At 42.9% G+C, this 17,898-nt stretch overlaps 1 protein-coding gene across 4 annotated transcripts in view; it reads left to right on the forward strand.

The window, feature by feature from the left end:
• TTC39C (tetratricopeptide repeat domain 39C) overlaps positions 1 to 17,898 on the forward strand; it is a 108,445-nt gene that overhangs the window by 84,848 nt on the left and 5,699 nt on the right. For all 4 annotated transcript variants that reach the window (XM_021096193.1, XM_003356384.5, XM_021096194.1 and 1 more), the window contains exons 7-11: positions 1,545 to 1,638; positions 4,340 to 4,447; positions 9,338 to 9,447; positions 10,479 to 10,602; positions 15,701 to 15,798. In XM_021096193.1, coding sequence (XP_020951852.1) covers positions 1,545 to 1,638; positions 4,340 to 4,447; positions 9,338 to 9,447; positions 10,479 to 10,602; positions 15,701 to 15,798 — 534 coding nt within the window. The remainder of the gene's footprint in view (positions 1 to 1,544; positions 1,639 to 4,339; positions 4,448 to 9,337; positions 9,448 to 10,478; positions 10,603 to 15,700; positions 15,799 to 17,898) is intronic.

The raw sequence follows: 17,898 nt of genomic DNA on the forward strand, positions 1-17,898 counted from the left end.
TTGGGAAGAGGAATTAGTGCATGTATCCTCTGTGGCTGCCTAGTGAGCATTCGTCGGTGGTGATAGGGGATTGAACACTGTAATCTGAACCTTCCTGACAGTGGAGTGAAGTGTTACAATGGAGCACGAACAGTCATTGGTCCGGCCATGCCTTGGTTAGTGAGTCATTTGGCTTCCCATGTTCCTGAGGCACAGACTGTCCTGCACATCTCCTTGCTGACTCACCCATGCCCCATGTGGAGTCTCAGAGGCCTCTTGTGGCGGCTCTGCATCACTGGCAGAGCTGAGGAATGTGATGGGGGCTGGTCTTCCCAGAAGCCAGCAGCCCCACTTCCAAGACCCTCCATGCCCCAGCCTGGCTGCCTGGGGGGGGAAAGAAGCACTAGGGACATTGGAAAGGGGGTGGCCTGGGAGCAGCAGTGGGGGGCACACAGGGAAGCACAAAGAGAAAATCTGAATGCAGGCTGGGGAGAGGGAGCAGACACTCCTGGACATCCATCATTGAGGACAGGCTGTATCACATCTCTGGAACATTTAGGATTTATCTTTATTATTTTTTTCTTTTTTTTTTTTTTTTTTTTTGGCTACCCTGTGGCACATGGAGTTCCCAGGCAAGGGATCAGATCCGAGCTGAAGTTGCAACTGGCACGGCAGGTGTGGCAAGGCTGGCTTCTTTAACCCACTATGCTGAGCTGGGGACCAAACCCGAGTCCTGGTGCTGCAGAGACACTGCCGATCCCGTTTTGCCACAGGAGGAACTCCAGATTTGTGTTTATTATTGATGCATGATACTTCACACCTGTCATTTGCCAAATTTAGGGTTTAATCTACTTCCCTTTCATCCTGGTGATGCTTTTTAGGAGCCCTTATCAGGTGCTATGGCATTAGGTCAGCAGACTTTGAAGGAGATCTTTAGTGGAAAGAAAAACTAAATGTATTTGGAGGACAAAGTGGAACAGACATGTGAGAATCTGTGGGGTTCTAGATCTAGATGAATGCAAAAGTCACAAGTGCAATCTGGGTTCTCTGAATTTCTGAGTTGTTGAGAGAAGAGACATGATACCCTGCAGGAGGCAGAGGACAGCCCTGAGCTGTGCGGTAGAGTGATGGTTGCGTGAGGCTGAGCTCACAGAGGGGCTCCGTGCCATCACCCGGTACTCACTGCAAGTCTGTCTGGGCCCAGGTGAGTATCTGAGGGAGGATGGGATACAGCCCCTCTCCTGTCATCTGTACCAAGGAGCTAGTTTAGCAGACCATTGTAATACACAAGGTTCTAGTGCACATGTGTGCAGAGTGCTGTAGGGATCAGCAGGGGTGGCCTGGCCCTCGCGGGTGGCTCCTTCTGCCTGAGCAGAGGGAGGAGCACTCTGTGCCCTGTTCACAACCTGGGAAACGGGGCGTTTTTCCAGAAATCCTTAAGTCCATGTCATCTGTGCTGCTTACTCTGTTTGAAATAACTATGAAGGGAAAAGATACTTTTGAATTATGTTTGTAACATTCATGGCCGATCTTAGCCAGTAACCCTGTTTTCATTTTTTCTTTAGTGTCAAATCAACAGTGCCTTGACTTCCTTCCATACTGCTCTGGAACTTGCAGTAGACCAGAGGGAAATCCAGCATGTGTGTCTGTATGAAATTGGTAAATATCAAATGTCCAGTTTTTTGTCATGAAATAGTATGAACACATCAGTTACGTCCAGCTGGACATCGGCATCTTGTCCTGCAAGCATGGGCACATTCCTGTGCGCTGTTTCATTGTTCATGCTGCCCTGTTGGAGTCTTTGTGAAACGCCTGCTGCCTTTTGTAACAATAGGACTTTATTACCATAGTACAAGTAGTGATAACTTATCTCGGTGAATTCTCATTACTTCTAATATTTTGTTCCTCGTAGCATTATGATTTTAGGAGAAGAGGTAAAGTTAAATGAATTGAGTGAAAACCATTTGTGAATATTTTATTGACTGGATGTTAGAATTCCAAACTGAGTTCTCTCCCTTCCCACCAGTGTTTACCTGAGGAGAAAACTGTGGCCTAGGAGAGATTTGGGCAAGTGCATTTTAATCCCAAACGCTCTCCCAACTAACTCAGACTTCGCCCTCTCAGTAGCTGCTGGAGCCTTGTGGTGGCTCTGTGGTTTAGATGAAGCTGGAGGGATGAGCACCCTGCAGGAGTGCCTGGCACACAGGAGGCCCTACACACATGAGCCGCTTCTTCCTGCTTCTCCCTTCTTGGAGGTGACTTTATAGACAGACTTAGACCTAAAATGTACCCCCACTCTCTCCCCCTGTCACTGTTGCTATGATTTTTTTTTTTTTTTTTTTTTTTTTTGTCTGTGCTAAAGACACATAGTAATTCCATGATCCTTTAATGTGGCAGTTACTCAATTATGTTGAGAAGTGGAAACACAACTTTGGACTTGAAACAACAACACATTTTAGTAAGGGATTCATCCTTTTTGGAGTTTGAGCCTAAGGTCATATCGTGGAGCAGATGTAAAATAAAGGAAGGCAGAGACGAAGGAAAGATGAAGTAGTGGCTTGAGTCAGGGAATTGGGGCTCCAGAGGCTGTCTGTGGGGGTGGGGGTGGAGAGGCCCAGGAGGAGGGTGGTGCCTGTCCAGTTGGACCTTACGATGCCTGCCACTTGCTTGCCTGCTGTAGACATAATTGTCTTCCTGAATCTGCTTTCCTGAATCTTCTTTTAAAGAGGACTGCAGGAAGTTCTCCTGTGGAGCAGTGGGTTAAGGATCCAGTGTTGTCACTGCAGCAGCTCAGTTCCAATCTCTGGCACGGGAACGTCCACATGCTATAGGTGTGGCCAAAAAAAAGACCGCAAACTAAAAGTGCGAACTAAAAGATTGGGAACTGCCCAAGAAGTAGTCTTAGGTTTTAAACTTGAGCCTGTTATGGTTTAGGGAGTGGAAATGAGGTATGATCCCATGGGAAATGTATTTTTCTGTAGTCTAAGCTGCTGGAGCTCTGCTTAGTAGCCATCATGCAGAATGGAATGTGAATACACTCACATTGTTAAGGAACTTGGAGGAAGACAAGGCGCCTCTGATTTTACAACCAGTGAAGCAGTGTAGAACTTGAGTGAAAAGAACTAGCTTTGGTGGCCTTTTATTTTTCTTATTTAAGGCACTGTCCTTTTTTCTTCCAGTTTTATTGAGATACAGTAACATTTTATGTAAGGTGTACACCATAAAGCTTTGATACCTGTATACATTGGGAAATGATTATGGTGGCCTTTTGTGGGTGCCCCATTTCCAGGTCTTTGGTAAGTGAGAATTCAGAGCTGAAAGAAGTTTAGAACCCAGGTTCCTCATTCAGGTTCAGTGCTGCCTCCCACCTCCATTTTTGCATTTAATTCAAATCTTACCCCAACATCTGTTTTAGGATGGAAGTAGCCCCCATTTCTACTCTAAAAGATATCAATTCTTATCATATCCCATAAGACTTTGACTCTGAATTTTCTGCAAGTGTGGATCCCTGTAGTGCACGTGGTAGGTCTAAGATGACACACCTACTTCATGATGCAGCGGCTAACAGAATTTCTTATGGAGGGAAATCATGGACTGGAAAGAGGGATGGCCCTTCCAGAGGTTCTCCCCTCTGATTAGCTATGTGACCTTGAGCAAGTCACAAAGCCTCTTCACGCCTTAGGTTTTCCCCTTAGTTAAGCGAGGACACCATCAGCCACCTTTTCAAGGCTGCAATAGGACTAGAGAGAATTGTATCAGGTGCCTGATAGACACGGGGATGGCTCCATGAATGGACCAACAAGGAGGATAAAATTCCTTACATCCTCATTGCTGCTGCTCCTGCCAGAGTTCCCGTCTGACCATGTTTAGTTCCTCCAAAGAGACCTTTCTCTGCTCCTGCAGAGGGAGAGTAGCAACAGCTTAGTTTCTGACTGGTTTGCTCTCTACTTGTCAGAACGGGTTGCTAATTGACAGCAATTATGAATGTGCAGGTGAGTGTGAGACTTTTTGAAGCAGTCACTGTGTGTCTATAATCTAACAGTATTGCTCCTTTTTCTGTGCTTGCTCCTGCTGCTGGGAGAGAAGTACCATGTGTGGGTTCATCTCATAACCGGAGGAGGCAAATTGGAGTCTTCCTAGAAATCTTTACATCCCTCCCTTCTATATTGCTTCATCAGAGATGCCTTGTCTTACTCAAAACATCACACTGAAAATATTTAAGAAGAAAATTGTGAAGTTCTCAGGTCATTTGCATAGAAGACTCATAGAGAAATGTCAGCAGTATGAGAGCTTTCGAGCTGACAGATGGGCTGCGAAGCACACTATCGAGGGCCCTGTACTAAACGTGTCTCTTTCCTAGGTTGGTGCAGCATGATAGAACTGGATTTCAAGGATGCATTTGATTCCTTTGAGAGGCTAAAAAATGAATCCAGGTGGTCCCAGTGCTATTATGCGTATTTAACCGCAGGTGAGTAGACCACGGTCTGCACGGCCATGTGCACCCTTCTCGGGTCTCAAGAATGCATGCGCCGTGGTTGATGGGTGGGAGAGTGATGGCAGGAGGATGCAGAAGTCATGTTCTTCAGTTTCCTACGGCATGGATTGTCTTGTGCTACAAGGAGAGAGCATCTGAGTATCACTGACCCAGCTGAACACCGGAGAGTTGGAGTTTGTGGTGCACACACCACCCCTCCTTGATGCCCCCCTCAGGGCTGGTTTAGTCACACACTGGGTCCTGGAAATGTTTGTTGTGAGTTTCTCCCTGTTTTCCTGCATTTTGCCCTAAACTGCCTCAACCTACCCTTATCTACCCTTTTTCCTTTATTTTCTCAAATCTGTTTTTCATTTAGTCAGAACTTAAAAGAATTTAACCTGTGTTTTAAATTGTCAACATTTTTGTTTGGATTGTTAGTGCCCTGGTTACATTAAGTTGTACTGATTTTGAGTAATCTGTTCCAGCCTTGTTTTACCTTTTAGCCCTGTTGCATAATTACAGTGTGATTTTGCAGAATACAAGTTATTTCAGCACTACTTATCCTTATAGCAGAAACACCTGTAATTTCTGACAGGCACATGAATGTGCATTGCCTTTTGGCCATATACGAAGAGATAGTTAGAGGCATGCTGCCACCTCGTGGACAAAATGGCTGTCTTTGCCCTGAGCTTCTTGATGCTTGTGATGCAGAATTGTCCAGGTGGAATTGAAGAGACCCAGGTGGTTGTGCATTTTCTGCCTTCGGTGATGAACTCTCCTTATACACCTATATATGTGATTCTTTTACTTAAAATTCAACAGACATTTACTTATTTAAAAAAAATTTTTTTCGCTTTTTAGGGCTTCACCCACAGCATATGGAGGTTCCCAGGCTAGGGGTCAAATCAGAGCTGTAGCTGCCAGCCTACATTATAGCTACAGCTTCAGCCGTAGCCACGCCAGATCTCAGCCTCGTCTGCAACCTACACCACAGCTCACTGGTGGCAACAGTGTCGGACAATGGTGGCTGGCATGCCGGATCCTTAACCCACTGACAAAGCCAGGGATTGAACCTGCATCCTCATGGATGCTAGTCAGATTCATTAACCGCTGAGCCATGACAGGAATTCCAACAGACATTATTTTAAATATATTATTTCTATGAATATTTGGATTTAACAAAACATCTGTCATTCCATCCCTTTAAGTAGTCTCCTTAAAGAAGATAGAATAAATAGTGACCAGTGTATGTCCTGGATGGTCTATAATGACAGTCCACTAATCATCAGGATGGAAGCCCCTTATACCCACACACCTGACTGCAGCCACCCCCCACCCCAGGGTACTGCCTGTTTTTGTAGCTGATGTTTGAATAGGATTGTTTTCAATATGGTGCTTAGGACACTTAAGTGTTGGTTTACAGAGCTCACAGGCATTGGATGAAAGGAGCAGCTAGTTATTGAGCGGCCTCTATGTGTCCAGCACATTGATGAACCAAAACAAAGAGGCTGCACAACAACCCAGTGGTGATTAAGGTGTAATGGGGTCACATAGTCAATGTGGGCAGCGATTTCTTTTTTAATCTTTGTGGCGCATAAAATATGAAGAAATAAAGGTACAGTGTGGCCACAGAGAGGAGTATTTATTCTCCAGATACTGGAAGTCCCAGGATGGTAGCAGTTGTAGGAGGTGGTAAAGCATGGAAGGCTCTATTCCCCATGCCTACGCGTGGATTTCATGCTGCTCCACTGTAAAGACTGTGCGGGAGAGGGGAGGGAAAGATCGCTTCCAGGGGAGGCACCCGACAGGAGCTGCCACCTGAGTTGGCCTGAAGGACAGGTACCTGCTGACAGGCAGAACTGGACATAATGGGCATTTGGGGCCCAGAAACAATGCCACTGGGGGGCTTAGTTCCTTGAACTATTTTTTAAATTATGGTAAAAATATGTAGTATAAGATGTTTTCATCATTTTAAGTGTGTGGTTCAGTGGCGTTAAATTCTTTCACAGCCACCACGACTATCCATCTAAGGAACATTATCAGCCCAAACTGAAACGGTATGGGCATTAAACAGTAACTCCCCACTCCCCAGCCTAGCTCCTAATGACTGCTCTGCTTTCTCTCTGTATCAACTGGACTCTTTGGGTACCTTGTATAAATGAACTCAGTGCTATTTGCTAATGGTATCTGGTTTATTTCATTCAGCATAATGTCCCTGAGGTTCATCTGTGTTGTAGTATGTGTCAGAATTTCATTCCTTTTAGGCTGAATAATATTCCCTTGTGTGTTTATAACACATTGTGTTGATCTGTTCAGTGTCAGTGGACACTTGGGTTGTTTCCCCCCTTTACCCTTTGTGAAAGATGCTGCTATTGTTATCCACCAGGGTTCTCAGCCTTCCTTAATCAATGGAAATTAATGAGGCCAGACAAGACATTCAGGCAAAGCTACTGGGGGCGCCTAGTGCACCGGGTGGGGGGGGGGGAGTGAAAACAAGTAATAGTTCCCTTCCTCGTTCCCCAAGGCAGGGCGAGCTGGTTCCTTCTGTGGGGTGTGGGTGGGGGCAGGTCCAGGGGTCAGGTTGGAGGGGTGGTTTCGATGCTTTGCCTACCCCTTCGGTGGCATTGTGTGCAGGGTGCATGTGTAATACCCGGTTTTGCTCCCAGCCTTTCAGAAGTGGCAGTTGGGTTTCTGGTCTTTTTGTGTCTTGTCTATAATTCACCCCAACTGCACATACACATTGTTGTTTTTGCTCCCTTATAGTTTCTTTGTATTTTGTTGCTCAAGGAGACATTTGTCCAGGTGCAAGCACTGCAAGAAAGGGCCCCAGGTCCCGGCCCGTCTCACAATGAACATGGTTCTCTTTGAGACCCTATTTTCAATTCCACTGGGTATATTAGCCAGAAGTGGGAAGACTGGATCACATTCCTGTACTACTCTTGCAACTTGTCTATAAGATGAAAATTATGTAAAAATTAAGTCACCCAAAAAAATAGAATATCACTTGTAGGGCAGTGTAAGCTTAGTCTTAATCAGTGAACCAAGCATCCCATGTTCTGTGTAGCTTTCAGATTTGGGATAAATCAGAGATGCTCATACCTTCAAACATCCGCATCTTTTAAAGCAACTGTAAAATTGTACTGAGAGGAGGTGGTATATATTCTTCAGGATCTGAGGTATTACTTTGTATAAGTGCAGGGGTAATTCAGATCCTGATGCTGTTGCTGTTTGGTGGTCTCATGTGCCCACACTTGCTCATTTTTTTTTAATTGTGACTATATAATAATATCAATTATCTGAGGAGACCTCAAGCTAGGGGCAGCAGTAACTATTCTTACTCATTGATTTACTATGTGACCTTAGGCAAGTTTTTTTTTTTTTTTTTTTTAACTTTCCTGGACCTCTACATCATCTGATCTATAATATGATGGAGTTGTTTTATAGAACAATCACTAAGCTTCCTTCTGGTTTTGAAATATTATAACTGAAGCAGATGAAGTCAATTTGGATGAGTTCATACCCCCACATCTGGACCAGTGCTGCTTCCATAATTGAGAATGGAGTTCCCTCTCCTTTTGAATATTCAGTGTAATCTCACTTACTTGCAGTAGAAATCTGCCTTTCCTACCACCTTGGTGTCCTCAGCTTTCTCCAAGCCTTGCTGCTTAAGCTTCTTTGACCCTTGCAATAGCTGCCCATCCTCTGACATGGCCCTGTGCCTGGCTTAACTGAGCCCCAAAATATGAGTATAGGACTGCTTGGATAAAGAAGAACCAGCAAATCAATGGACACTCCAACTGGGGGTTGAAAAACCATGTGTGGCAAAGATGAAATCAACACAAAATTAATAGAAGTGAATTCAGTGCCGTGGGAATTGAAAAGAGGTTGACAAAGAGTACTTGGTGAAGTTTCAGTAAGGAGATGGGACTGCAGCCAGGTGTGAAGTTTGGAGAAGAGAGCGAACAGGTGAAGCAAAGGAAATATGGTGAAGAGTTTTTCCTGGGGTGGAATGAAGATAGTGTGCAGACCATCAAAATCTTACCCTCCTCCAAGGTTCAATTTGATGCCTACTTCCTTAAAGCTTCCCTGATCACTCCAAAGAGAAAAAGATCCTTGCTCTCGTTGAGCTTTTCCAAAAGTATTTTGATGCTGGAACACCAAAGGCTCTCATCACCATATACATTGTGGTTCAGGGACTGTGTACCTTATTTGTCCAGCTGAAATTTAAGTTTCCTCAGGGTGTAAGCACATGCATTTCTTCTTCACATTCTTGCAGGCGGTGTAGGTGGTAGGTGCCCAGTGAACGTGTATAGGACTAATTGATGACTTCCCGGGCGCAGGGGTATCTTTCTACCACCATGAAGCTTTCGCAATCCCCCTGGCTCCTAATTGTTCTTTCCCAGATTCCTTTTTAATCCACTTTTGGAGCATGTGAGCTCCAGCTGGATTGTGCTCTGTGACAGTATCTGGGAGTTTTGTGATGTGCAATACCATCTCCCCAAAAGAGGACTAGGACTGTCGTTGTTCCACATCCTCCCAAAGTTCAGGGAGCCCAGTACCTGGGAAATAGTTGTTGAATCCATGGAGTGACAATCAGGAGGGTGAAATAGTCCCAGTGTAACAGTTTTTAAAAGTATTTGCTCCCATTTTTTACTTTGGTAACACTTTCAAAGTATCATCAACCTAGGTATCCCTTAGTGGCATTTTTCCCCTAATACTTAAAGTATGCAAGGATGGGGAGTTTCCTGAAATTCTCTGGTGGCTCAGTGGGTGATGGATCCAGTGGGTCACTGCTGTGACGCGGGTTCAAACCGTGGCCCAGGAGTTTCCACGTGCCTTGGGCATGGCCAAAAAAAAAAAAAATATAAGTGTGATTTCTTACAGTTTGTCAGGGAGCCACCGGCGATGTGGACGGGGCCCAGATTGTCTTTAAAGAAGTCCAGAAACTCTTCAAAAGGAAAAACAATCAGATTGAACAGTTCTCAGTGAAAAAGGTATGTTGGAACCTATTGATCTGGTATGGCATTTATGATGGACACTTGTAACTGTCACCACCTTGGGCAGGTTTTAGGACATCATAATCAAAGCTGGCAACCTACTTGCCGTGCAAAATGCAGTTTGCAACTGTGGAGAGAGTTTCCTCTCATGTCATTCTTGTCTGAATGCAAAGTGTTGTTTTGTTGCAGATAATTAAAGCATTTGCTTTTTTGAATGGGTGGAGACATTACAGACCCTGTAAGGCTCATGAGCATATTTGGAGAGAAGAGCATCTGTCTCAAGAGTTAGGTCATTTCAGAAGAATGTACATGAGCAGAACTAGGGAAGAGATACAGACTATTGGCTCTCATAACGTGAAACCATTGCATGTCTAACCTAATAAAAGTATGCATCAAATTGACCAGCACAAAGGCCCAAGACTGTAGGGACAAAGCCACTGGCTTATTTCTGTACTTTTAAGAATACAATTTAGCTGAATTACTATGGGTTACATGACAACTTGTCATATCCTGAGTTTTCCATGTTTTTGAGTTTTGCATGTTTTCATTGAAAGAACGTTTAATGACATAATGTGCATATAAACTCGATTATACTGTGAAATGCCCCCTGAGAGTACTGGGACTAGTTAGAAAACTAAAAAGTTAATAAAACTATAACTGAAAGGCATCCTAGTATTCCATCTCCATGTAATAAACCCATTGGCTTATTACTTGTCACCAGCTTTTATAAATTCTTTTGCTTTCAACTGAAAAGACTCTGGTTTCAGCCTGAAGTTGTCAAAATAAATGCAGGATCTTGAGAGTAGGTTGAATAGAGTGAGAGAAAGGCAGATCTATCATAATAAATATATTAAAAATTGGAAAGCAAAATTGTTGAGACAAATTTTCATTTTAGGCTTGGCAAGAGGGGATTGTTTACATCACAGCTGAACCATGCACTTCTGAATGTCTCTGATATAAGGTTTTTTTTTTTAATTTTAATTTTTATTTTTTTTTAAGTGTAGCATAATCGTTCTAACTACTTGCAGGCAGAGAGATTTCGGAAACAAACCCCAACCAGAGCGCTCTGTGTGCTGGCATCCATCGAAGTGTTGTACTTGTGGAAAGCCCTTCCCAACTGTTCCTTCCCCAACCTCCAGAGGATGAGTCAAGGTAAAAAACAAAACTGAACCCAGCAGCTTGTTCCTTCCTGTCTCACTAATATGCTCTGATTCAGAGAGTGCAAATCTGTCATTCTTGGATACATGGTCTAGTGATTAAGAAAATTCAGTCGCTTAGGTGACAGGAGCAGGAAGCACTGAAAGAGATGGACATACTTCGCCTGTTAGCTGAGTGGCGGTGCATGCCGATTGTCAATCTTATAATCCTAGTGTCAGGGGGCTTGTTGTAAGCGTATCTTCCCCCCTCCATTAAATGCCTCTTTCTTCATATAGACATCCATTAAAATGCAAAGGCATCAAGTGTACATACGGTTCCGTGGGGTTTGGTGGATATGTTCACCATGGCATCTACACCACGATCAAGACATAGAACAATTCTACTACCCCTGAAATTTCCCTTGCGCCCCTTCTTTGTCAGTCCCCATCCCGAGGCTCCCCTGTTATGATTTCTCTCTTCACAGATAACTTTTTAACTTCAGACAAGTGGAGTTGGACAGTGTGTGTCCCTTTGAGTGTATGGCTTCATTTGTCTAGTGAGTCTGAGATTGACCCACATCACATCTGTATCAGTAGTCTCTTCCTCTCGCTTGTGCAGTGGTTTTCCATCCTATGGCCCTACCTGTACCACAGTTTCTTTATTCCTTCTCCTACCTATGGGTATTTGGTTTGCTTTTGGGTTTTTAGCAATCACGCATAAAGCTGCTACAAACATAAGTAAGCATTCTAAGGTGTCCTGGCCTTGGTGTGGAATTACATAATGATTTCTCTTGGGTAGACACTGAGGAGGATAATTGGAAGCCTACTTTTTTGATTTATATATTTAAAAAACCGTAAGACCATAAGTTATGGTACTATAATCTTCATAAAGTCATTTTTGTGTAGTTGTAGGAGAAGTTCCTGGAAGAAAACTTTAAGTAAAATAAAGCTTTACTCATTATTCAGTATTGTAACATTTCCTCTCAGGGTGTAGCAGTAGATATTTGAATGGCACTTTGTAGTCTGGCAAATTTGTTTGCTCTGCACTGCAACCAAGGGGAGGAGAAAAGGCAGAAAGCATTGTCCTGACCATTTAATAATGAGGAAGGTGAGACTCGGAACAGGTGACTTGCCCAGCTCCCGTAGGAGCCAAGGTCCCTGCTGCTGGTCCGAGGATGACACAGTGACTAGCAAAGCCTTCAGCTTTCTGCACGCAGCTGCCTCTTCCTGAGAGCATGAAGGTATTTGAATTATGCCATTGGAAGTACCATTACATGAGGAGGCTTCTTGTACTAAAATAAAAGGCATATGCAGTTGTCCCTGGGTATCTGAGGGGGGGGACTGGTTCAAAGACACACACAAACCCCCACCAGACACCAAAATCCACTGATGCTCAAGTCCCTTATGTAAATTTATACATAATATTTGCATATAACCTATACACACTTTCCCCCGTTTACTTTAAATCATCTTAGGCTACTTATTATAATACCTGATATGTAAATGTTATGTGTATGGTTGTAAATAAAATGTAAATAGTTTGTAAATAGTTTCTGGGTGTGCAGCAAATTCAAGTTTTGCTTGTTGGGACTTTCTGGAAATTTTTTTTTTTTTTCCAGAATGTTTTCAATCCACAGTTGGTTGCATCCATGGATGCGGAACTTTCAAGTTTGGAGTATCACCGACTGTACATCCCAAAAGATGGTTCTATAGAAAGTAACTTTCTTTGGACATGTAGTCTTATTGACATACATGCTTCCCTTTTCCAAAGAGATTTAGTATTAATATTTAGGGCTTGTTAAACAATTGTTAGTGACTGTAGAAGATTTTCAGGTTTCTCCACAAGTCAACTTGTTTGTGATCAAATACAGCGTTTTCCATTGATTCACATATTTTTATCATCAGACTTACCTGCCTTCTGCTTATTAAAAAAAAAAAAAAAAAAAAGAAGGATTTGCTCTCGAAGGTCAAAAAGTTTGTCCGTGTTGATTGATATTCCAGATCAAGGTAAAGCAATTCTAAAAGAAGCTGTGCTCAGAGGCCCTGTAATTAGAGTAGGTGTGTAACCCTCCTAAGGGGATTCCTTGAAAGGAAGCAAAATTTTCTTAGTTATGCGAGGTCTGTTCTGTTGTTTAAAAAGATAGGCATAATTTAAAACCCATCTCTTATTGTTGATGCAAGTCTAGAATATCTACCAAACCTCTAACTCAGAGGAACAGTACAGAATTTTAGGTATTGTTTTTAATGCACAATTGGGTGGTCGTGTGTTTAGAGAGAATTAAAACACTCATGCAGATATCAAATAATACTTGGCAGGTACAAGAATGATTATCACTCAATGTAACTAAATATTCTCTGAATGCCTTTCCAAGTATCAAACAAGAAAGATGTCTTGGAAAGGGAGGCAGTGTCGCAGGAACATGAGATAATTCTCTAATCTTTTTGATGACAGTCCATTTCAGAGAGCTGTTAATTAGATTATCTCATTCCCCAGTAGTGATCCAAATTGATTCAATTGTGTGAAAAACAGTGAAGATCTTTATAAAGAAATAGTTAAGTTCTAGGGGGAAAAAAAAAAAACCTGCTAGCAGGTGATAGAGGGCTGTGTGCATTATCACGCTCTTCCCCCAGGCCCTCAGTCCCTGTCTGTGACTCCCACTCCCTTCATCAGCAGAGCGGTTGGATTCTTACATCTTGTCCCGTGGTTTCACTCATGCCCTTCCCTCACTTACCAGCCCCTCTCCTCTGCTTACTCTATATTCTTAGCACAGCAGTCAGAATGATTAAAACCTAAGTGTGTGTTGTTGCACCTCTAAGACCTGTGGTCTCATCTCATTCACAGTAAAGGCCCAGGTCCATCAAATGGCGTGTTGTCGGCACACATGCCCCACTGCTGATGCTGCTCACACCCTTCCCCTGCCCACCAGACTCCAGCCACACTCCTCCTTCCTGAGCCTGAGCATACCAGGCCTCAGTGCCTTTGCACTTGCCCTTCTCTCCTGCAAAAACTCTTCCCATCCCACCAACATTGACATGGCTCCTTTACTCATTTTCTTCAGGCTGTCCTTTATACACCTCTGACTTTTTCAGTGGGGCTTAACCTATACCATTCCTCTTTTTTTTTTTTTTTTTTTTTAGGGCCACACCCACAGCATATGGAAATTCCCAAACTAGGGGTTGAATCGGAGCTGTAGCTGCAGGCCTACACCACAGCTGCAGCAATGCAGGAACTGAGCCATGTCCACAACCTATACCACAGCTCACGGTAACTCCAGATCCTTAACCCACTGAGCAAGGCCAAGGCTAGGGATCGAACCCACATCCTCGTGGGTACTAGTCGGGTTCTTTACCACTGAGCCACAATGGGAACTCCAACCTGTACCTTTCTAACCGCCCCCTTTCTAGCTTTATTTTTTATCTCAGCATGTATACTTCTTTAACATACTTATTTTATCTGTTTGTCTTTTGTGTCATCTGTTCCCTCCACAAAACTTTAGTTTCCTAAGGGCAGGAATTTTTTTTCTGTGTGGTCACTGCTGGCACATAGTAAATACTCAGTACATATTGAGTGAATGGGTAGAATGAATGAAGAGTGAATGAGTGAATGAAGGGGTGAATGAACTGCATTCCCCCAACACTACTGCTACCATAAGATTTTTTGGGTTCTTTTTTTGTGGAGATATTTACAGCCTATTTTTTTGAGACACCTCTTGCTTCTGTAGGTTTAGATTCACATTTACCTCTTTGCCACTCTATCCAGCTCTTCTGGTTACTTCCAAAACTTCTTCTGGAACCTTGAGATACACACACACACGTATGTCCACACACACACACACACACACACACACACACACGTATGTCCATACATTTATATGTAATATGTGTGTGTGTGTATGTGTATGTTTTTATCAAACCGTATCAAATCTCAATGTCTTTATTGGTGCATAGAAATAATTACTAGTTTTCCTCCTCTATTAGCTCCACTATGTTTCCGATTTCTACCTTTTTCATTTCCTTGGAAAACTTCCATGTTACCCTCCAACATGTGTGCCCATCCTCCACAGTAGATGGAATCTTCTTGAAGTAGGGGGATCACGCCCCTTCTCGGAGACTGGTGCAGTGTCTCCTACAAGACATGTGAGGGTGTTTACTGCCTAGTTTTTTAAACTAATATGATGCAATTTAAGAGATATTGATAGACTTTGTCTTTTTATTTTTTAGTATTTTAGAGCCACACCCATGGAACATGGAAGTTCCCAGGCTAGGGAAACAAATTGGAGCTACAGCTGCCGGCCTACACCACAGCCACAGCAACACGGGATCCAAGCTGAGTCTGCAACCCACAACACAGCTCAGGGCAATGCTGGATCCCCGACCCACTGAGTGAGGCCAGGGATCCAACCCGCATCCTAATGGATATTAGTCGAATTCATTTCTGCTGAGCCTTAATGGGAACTCCAGATAGACATTATTTTTGAGAGCAGTTTTAGATTCACAGCCAAATTGAGCAGAAAGTACGGAGTGGTTCCCATATACCCCAGACCCTCCCAACCCTCACCTGTACACACACAGACTCCCCAACCACTAATGTCCCCCACTGTGGGTCATTTGTTAACAGCTGATGAACCAACACTGACACATTGTTATCACTCAGAGTCCACCATTTGCATTAGAGTTGATGCTTTTTTGGTACATTCTGTGGGATTTGATGAATGAAGTAATGACACATATGCACTTTTACAGACGAAATGATACAGAATTGTTTCACTTCCCTGAATGTACCTGCGCCCTACCTCTGGCAACCCACCACAGTTTTGCCTTTTCCAGAATGTCACATAGTTGTAATTGTACAGTATGGAGCCAATTGCAAATTTTCTTCTTTGACTTAGTAGCAGTAGATTCAGTTTTGAGACTTCTTGGCACTATGAAGTTCAATATCTTTGCCTTTCCATGACTAAGGATACTCATTAAGTAGTAGGAAGGGGAACCTTCTCAGTTTCAGGGGGCAGAATTATGCACTGAGTAAGTTGCTAACCAATGAAATAGTTAACTCAATGATATTTACGGAATTAAGTGAATGTATTTCCTTCTTGCTGCTTTCACTTCTCTTTAAGCTTGCCATGAAGTGGATGACTCATCTGTCGTCGGATTAAAGTATTTGCTTCTTGGTGCCATACACAAATGTCTGGGGAACTCAGAAGATGCTGTTCAGGTAAATGGTTAATGTGTAGTCATGGCTAAGGACCCCAAACTGTGAAAGCCTGCATATGTGCTTGTGAAAAAGAAAAAGGAAAAAGTGTTACACAAACCGATCTCCCCCCACTGCATTGTGAGTTTCATCCACTTTATTTGATTAAAGTGCTGGAAGTTTAAGATGCTGGAAGTTAATGATGGTTCACATTAATTTTGTTTGTTTGTTTGTTTGTTTTAGGGCCACATCCGCGGCATGTGGAGGTTCCCAGGCTAGGGGTCTAATCGGAGCTGTTGCTGCCGGCCTACGCCACAACCACAACAATGCCAGATCCGAGCCGCGTCTTTGACCTACACCACAGCTCATAGCAATGCTGGATCCTTAACCCACCAAGCGAGGCCAGGGATCAAACCTGCAACCCCATCATTCCTAGTCAGATTCTTTTCTGCTTTGCCACAATGGGAACTCCTGGTTCACATTAATTTTTTAAAACATTTTTAAATGAAAGGATAGTTGATTTACAATGTTTCTTAAATTTTCTGTTGTACAGCAAAGTGACCCAATCACACACAGTTCCCTGTGCTATGATAGGGCCCCATTGCCCATCCATTCCAAATATTATAGTTTGTATCCAAAAACCCCCAAGTGCCTGTCCATCCCACCCTTTCTCCCCTCCCCTGTTAAGAACCACAAATCTGCTCTCCTTGGCCATGATCTGTTTCTATTTTGCAGATGGGAACATCTTGCGATATTTTATTTTTATTTTATATTTTTTTGTCTTTTAAGAGCCGCACCCAACGGCATATATGGAGGTTCCCAGGATAGGGGTCCAATTGGAACTGTAGCCACCGGCCTACACCACAGCCACAGCAACTCGGGACTCAACCTGTGTCTACGACCTACTCTACAGCTCACAGCATCCTTAACCCACTGAGCGAGGCCAGGGATCAAACCCACATCCTCATGGATGCTAGTCAGGCTCATTAACCTCTGAGCCACGACGGGAACTCCTGTGCAATATTTTAGATTACACAAACAAGTGATGTCATATGGTAGTGTTCTTTCTGGCTTCACTTAGTATGAGAATCTCTATTTCCATTTATGTTGTTTCAAATGGCATTAGTTTATCTTTTTTATGGCTGAGCCATTGTATATATGTACCATGTCTTCTTAAACCATTCGTCTCTCAATGGACATTTAGGTTGTTCCCATGTCTTGGCTATTGTGAATAGTGCTGCACTAAACATAGGGGTGCATGTATCTTTTTCAATGAAAGTTTTGTCCAGATATATGCCCAGGAGTGGGATTGCTGGATCATATGGTAGTTCTATATTTAGTTTTTTGGGGTACCTCCATATGGTTTTCCATAGTGGTTATAGTAATTTACATTCCCACCAAGAGTACAAAAGGGTACCCTTTTCTCCACATTTGTTATTTGTTGACTTGTTAATGATGGCCATTCTGACTGGTGTGAGGTGGTACCTCATTGTAGTTTTGATTTGCATTTCTCTAATAATTAGTGGTGTTGAGCATTTTCTCATGTGTCTATTGGCCATCCATATATCTTCTTTGGAGAATTGTCTATTTAAGTCTTCTGCCCATTTTTTGATTGGGTCGTTTGTAACTTCAGAGCCTTGGAATCCTTTGCATATGGGCTTCTTTCCTGGAACTAGCTATTTATCAAAGATGACAGTCTCAGTTGGAGAAGGAGGAAAGAAGAGTCAGACAGTGTTGGTTTAGGATATTCTTGGTACATGTTATATGAAAAAGAACCATTCAATATTTTCAAATGTAGTTAGAGGGGTTTTTCTGAGTTTCTTTGGTTGGATTTTTTTGGGTGTATATCCCAGTGTTATTTTGGTTACTTTTTGAAAAAGTTCATGTACTGTAGTAGGAGACTTGGGCTTTTAAATCCTAAAATGTTGATATAATGGTATTATAATTTTAAATGAATCTTCACTGTGGGGTGTAGTAGTTATTACATAGCTCTTAATAGCTTGTAGACCGTATGCTCTAGTATTGGTAAGATACAGTCAAGACACCTGTCAGGAGATGGTTCTTGGCTTGTGCACTTTCTGTCTTAAATATTAAAATGGGGTGTTCAGACTTGGAGATGCAGAT

This window comes from Sus scrofa, chromosome 6 (genome assembly GCF_000003025.6).
Source record: "Sus scrofa isolate TJ Tabasco breed Duroc chromosome 6, Sscrofa11.1, whole genome shotgun sequence".
NCBI classification, from domain to species: Eukaryota; Metazoa; Chordata; class Mammalia; order Artiodactyla; family Suidae; genus Sus; species Sus scrofa.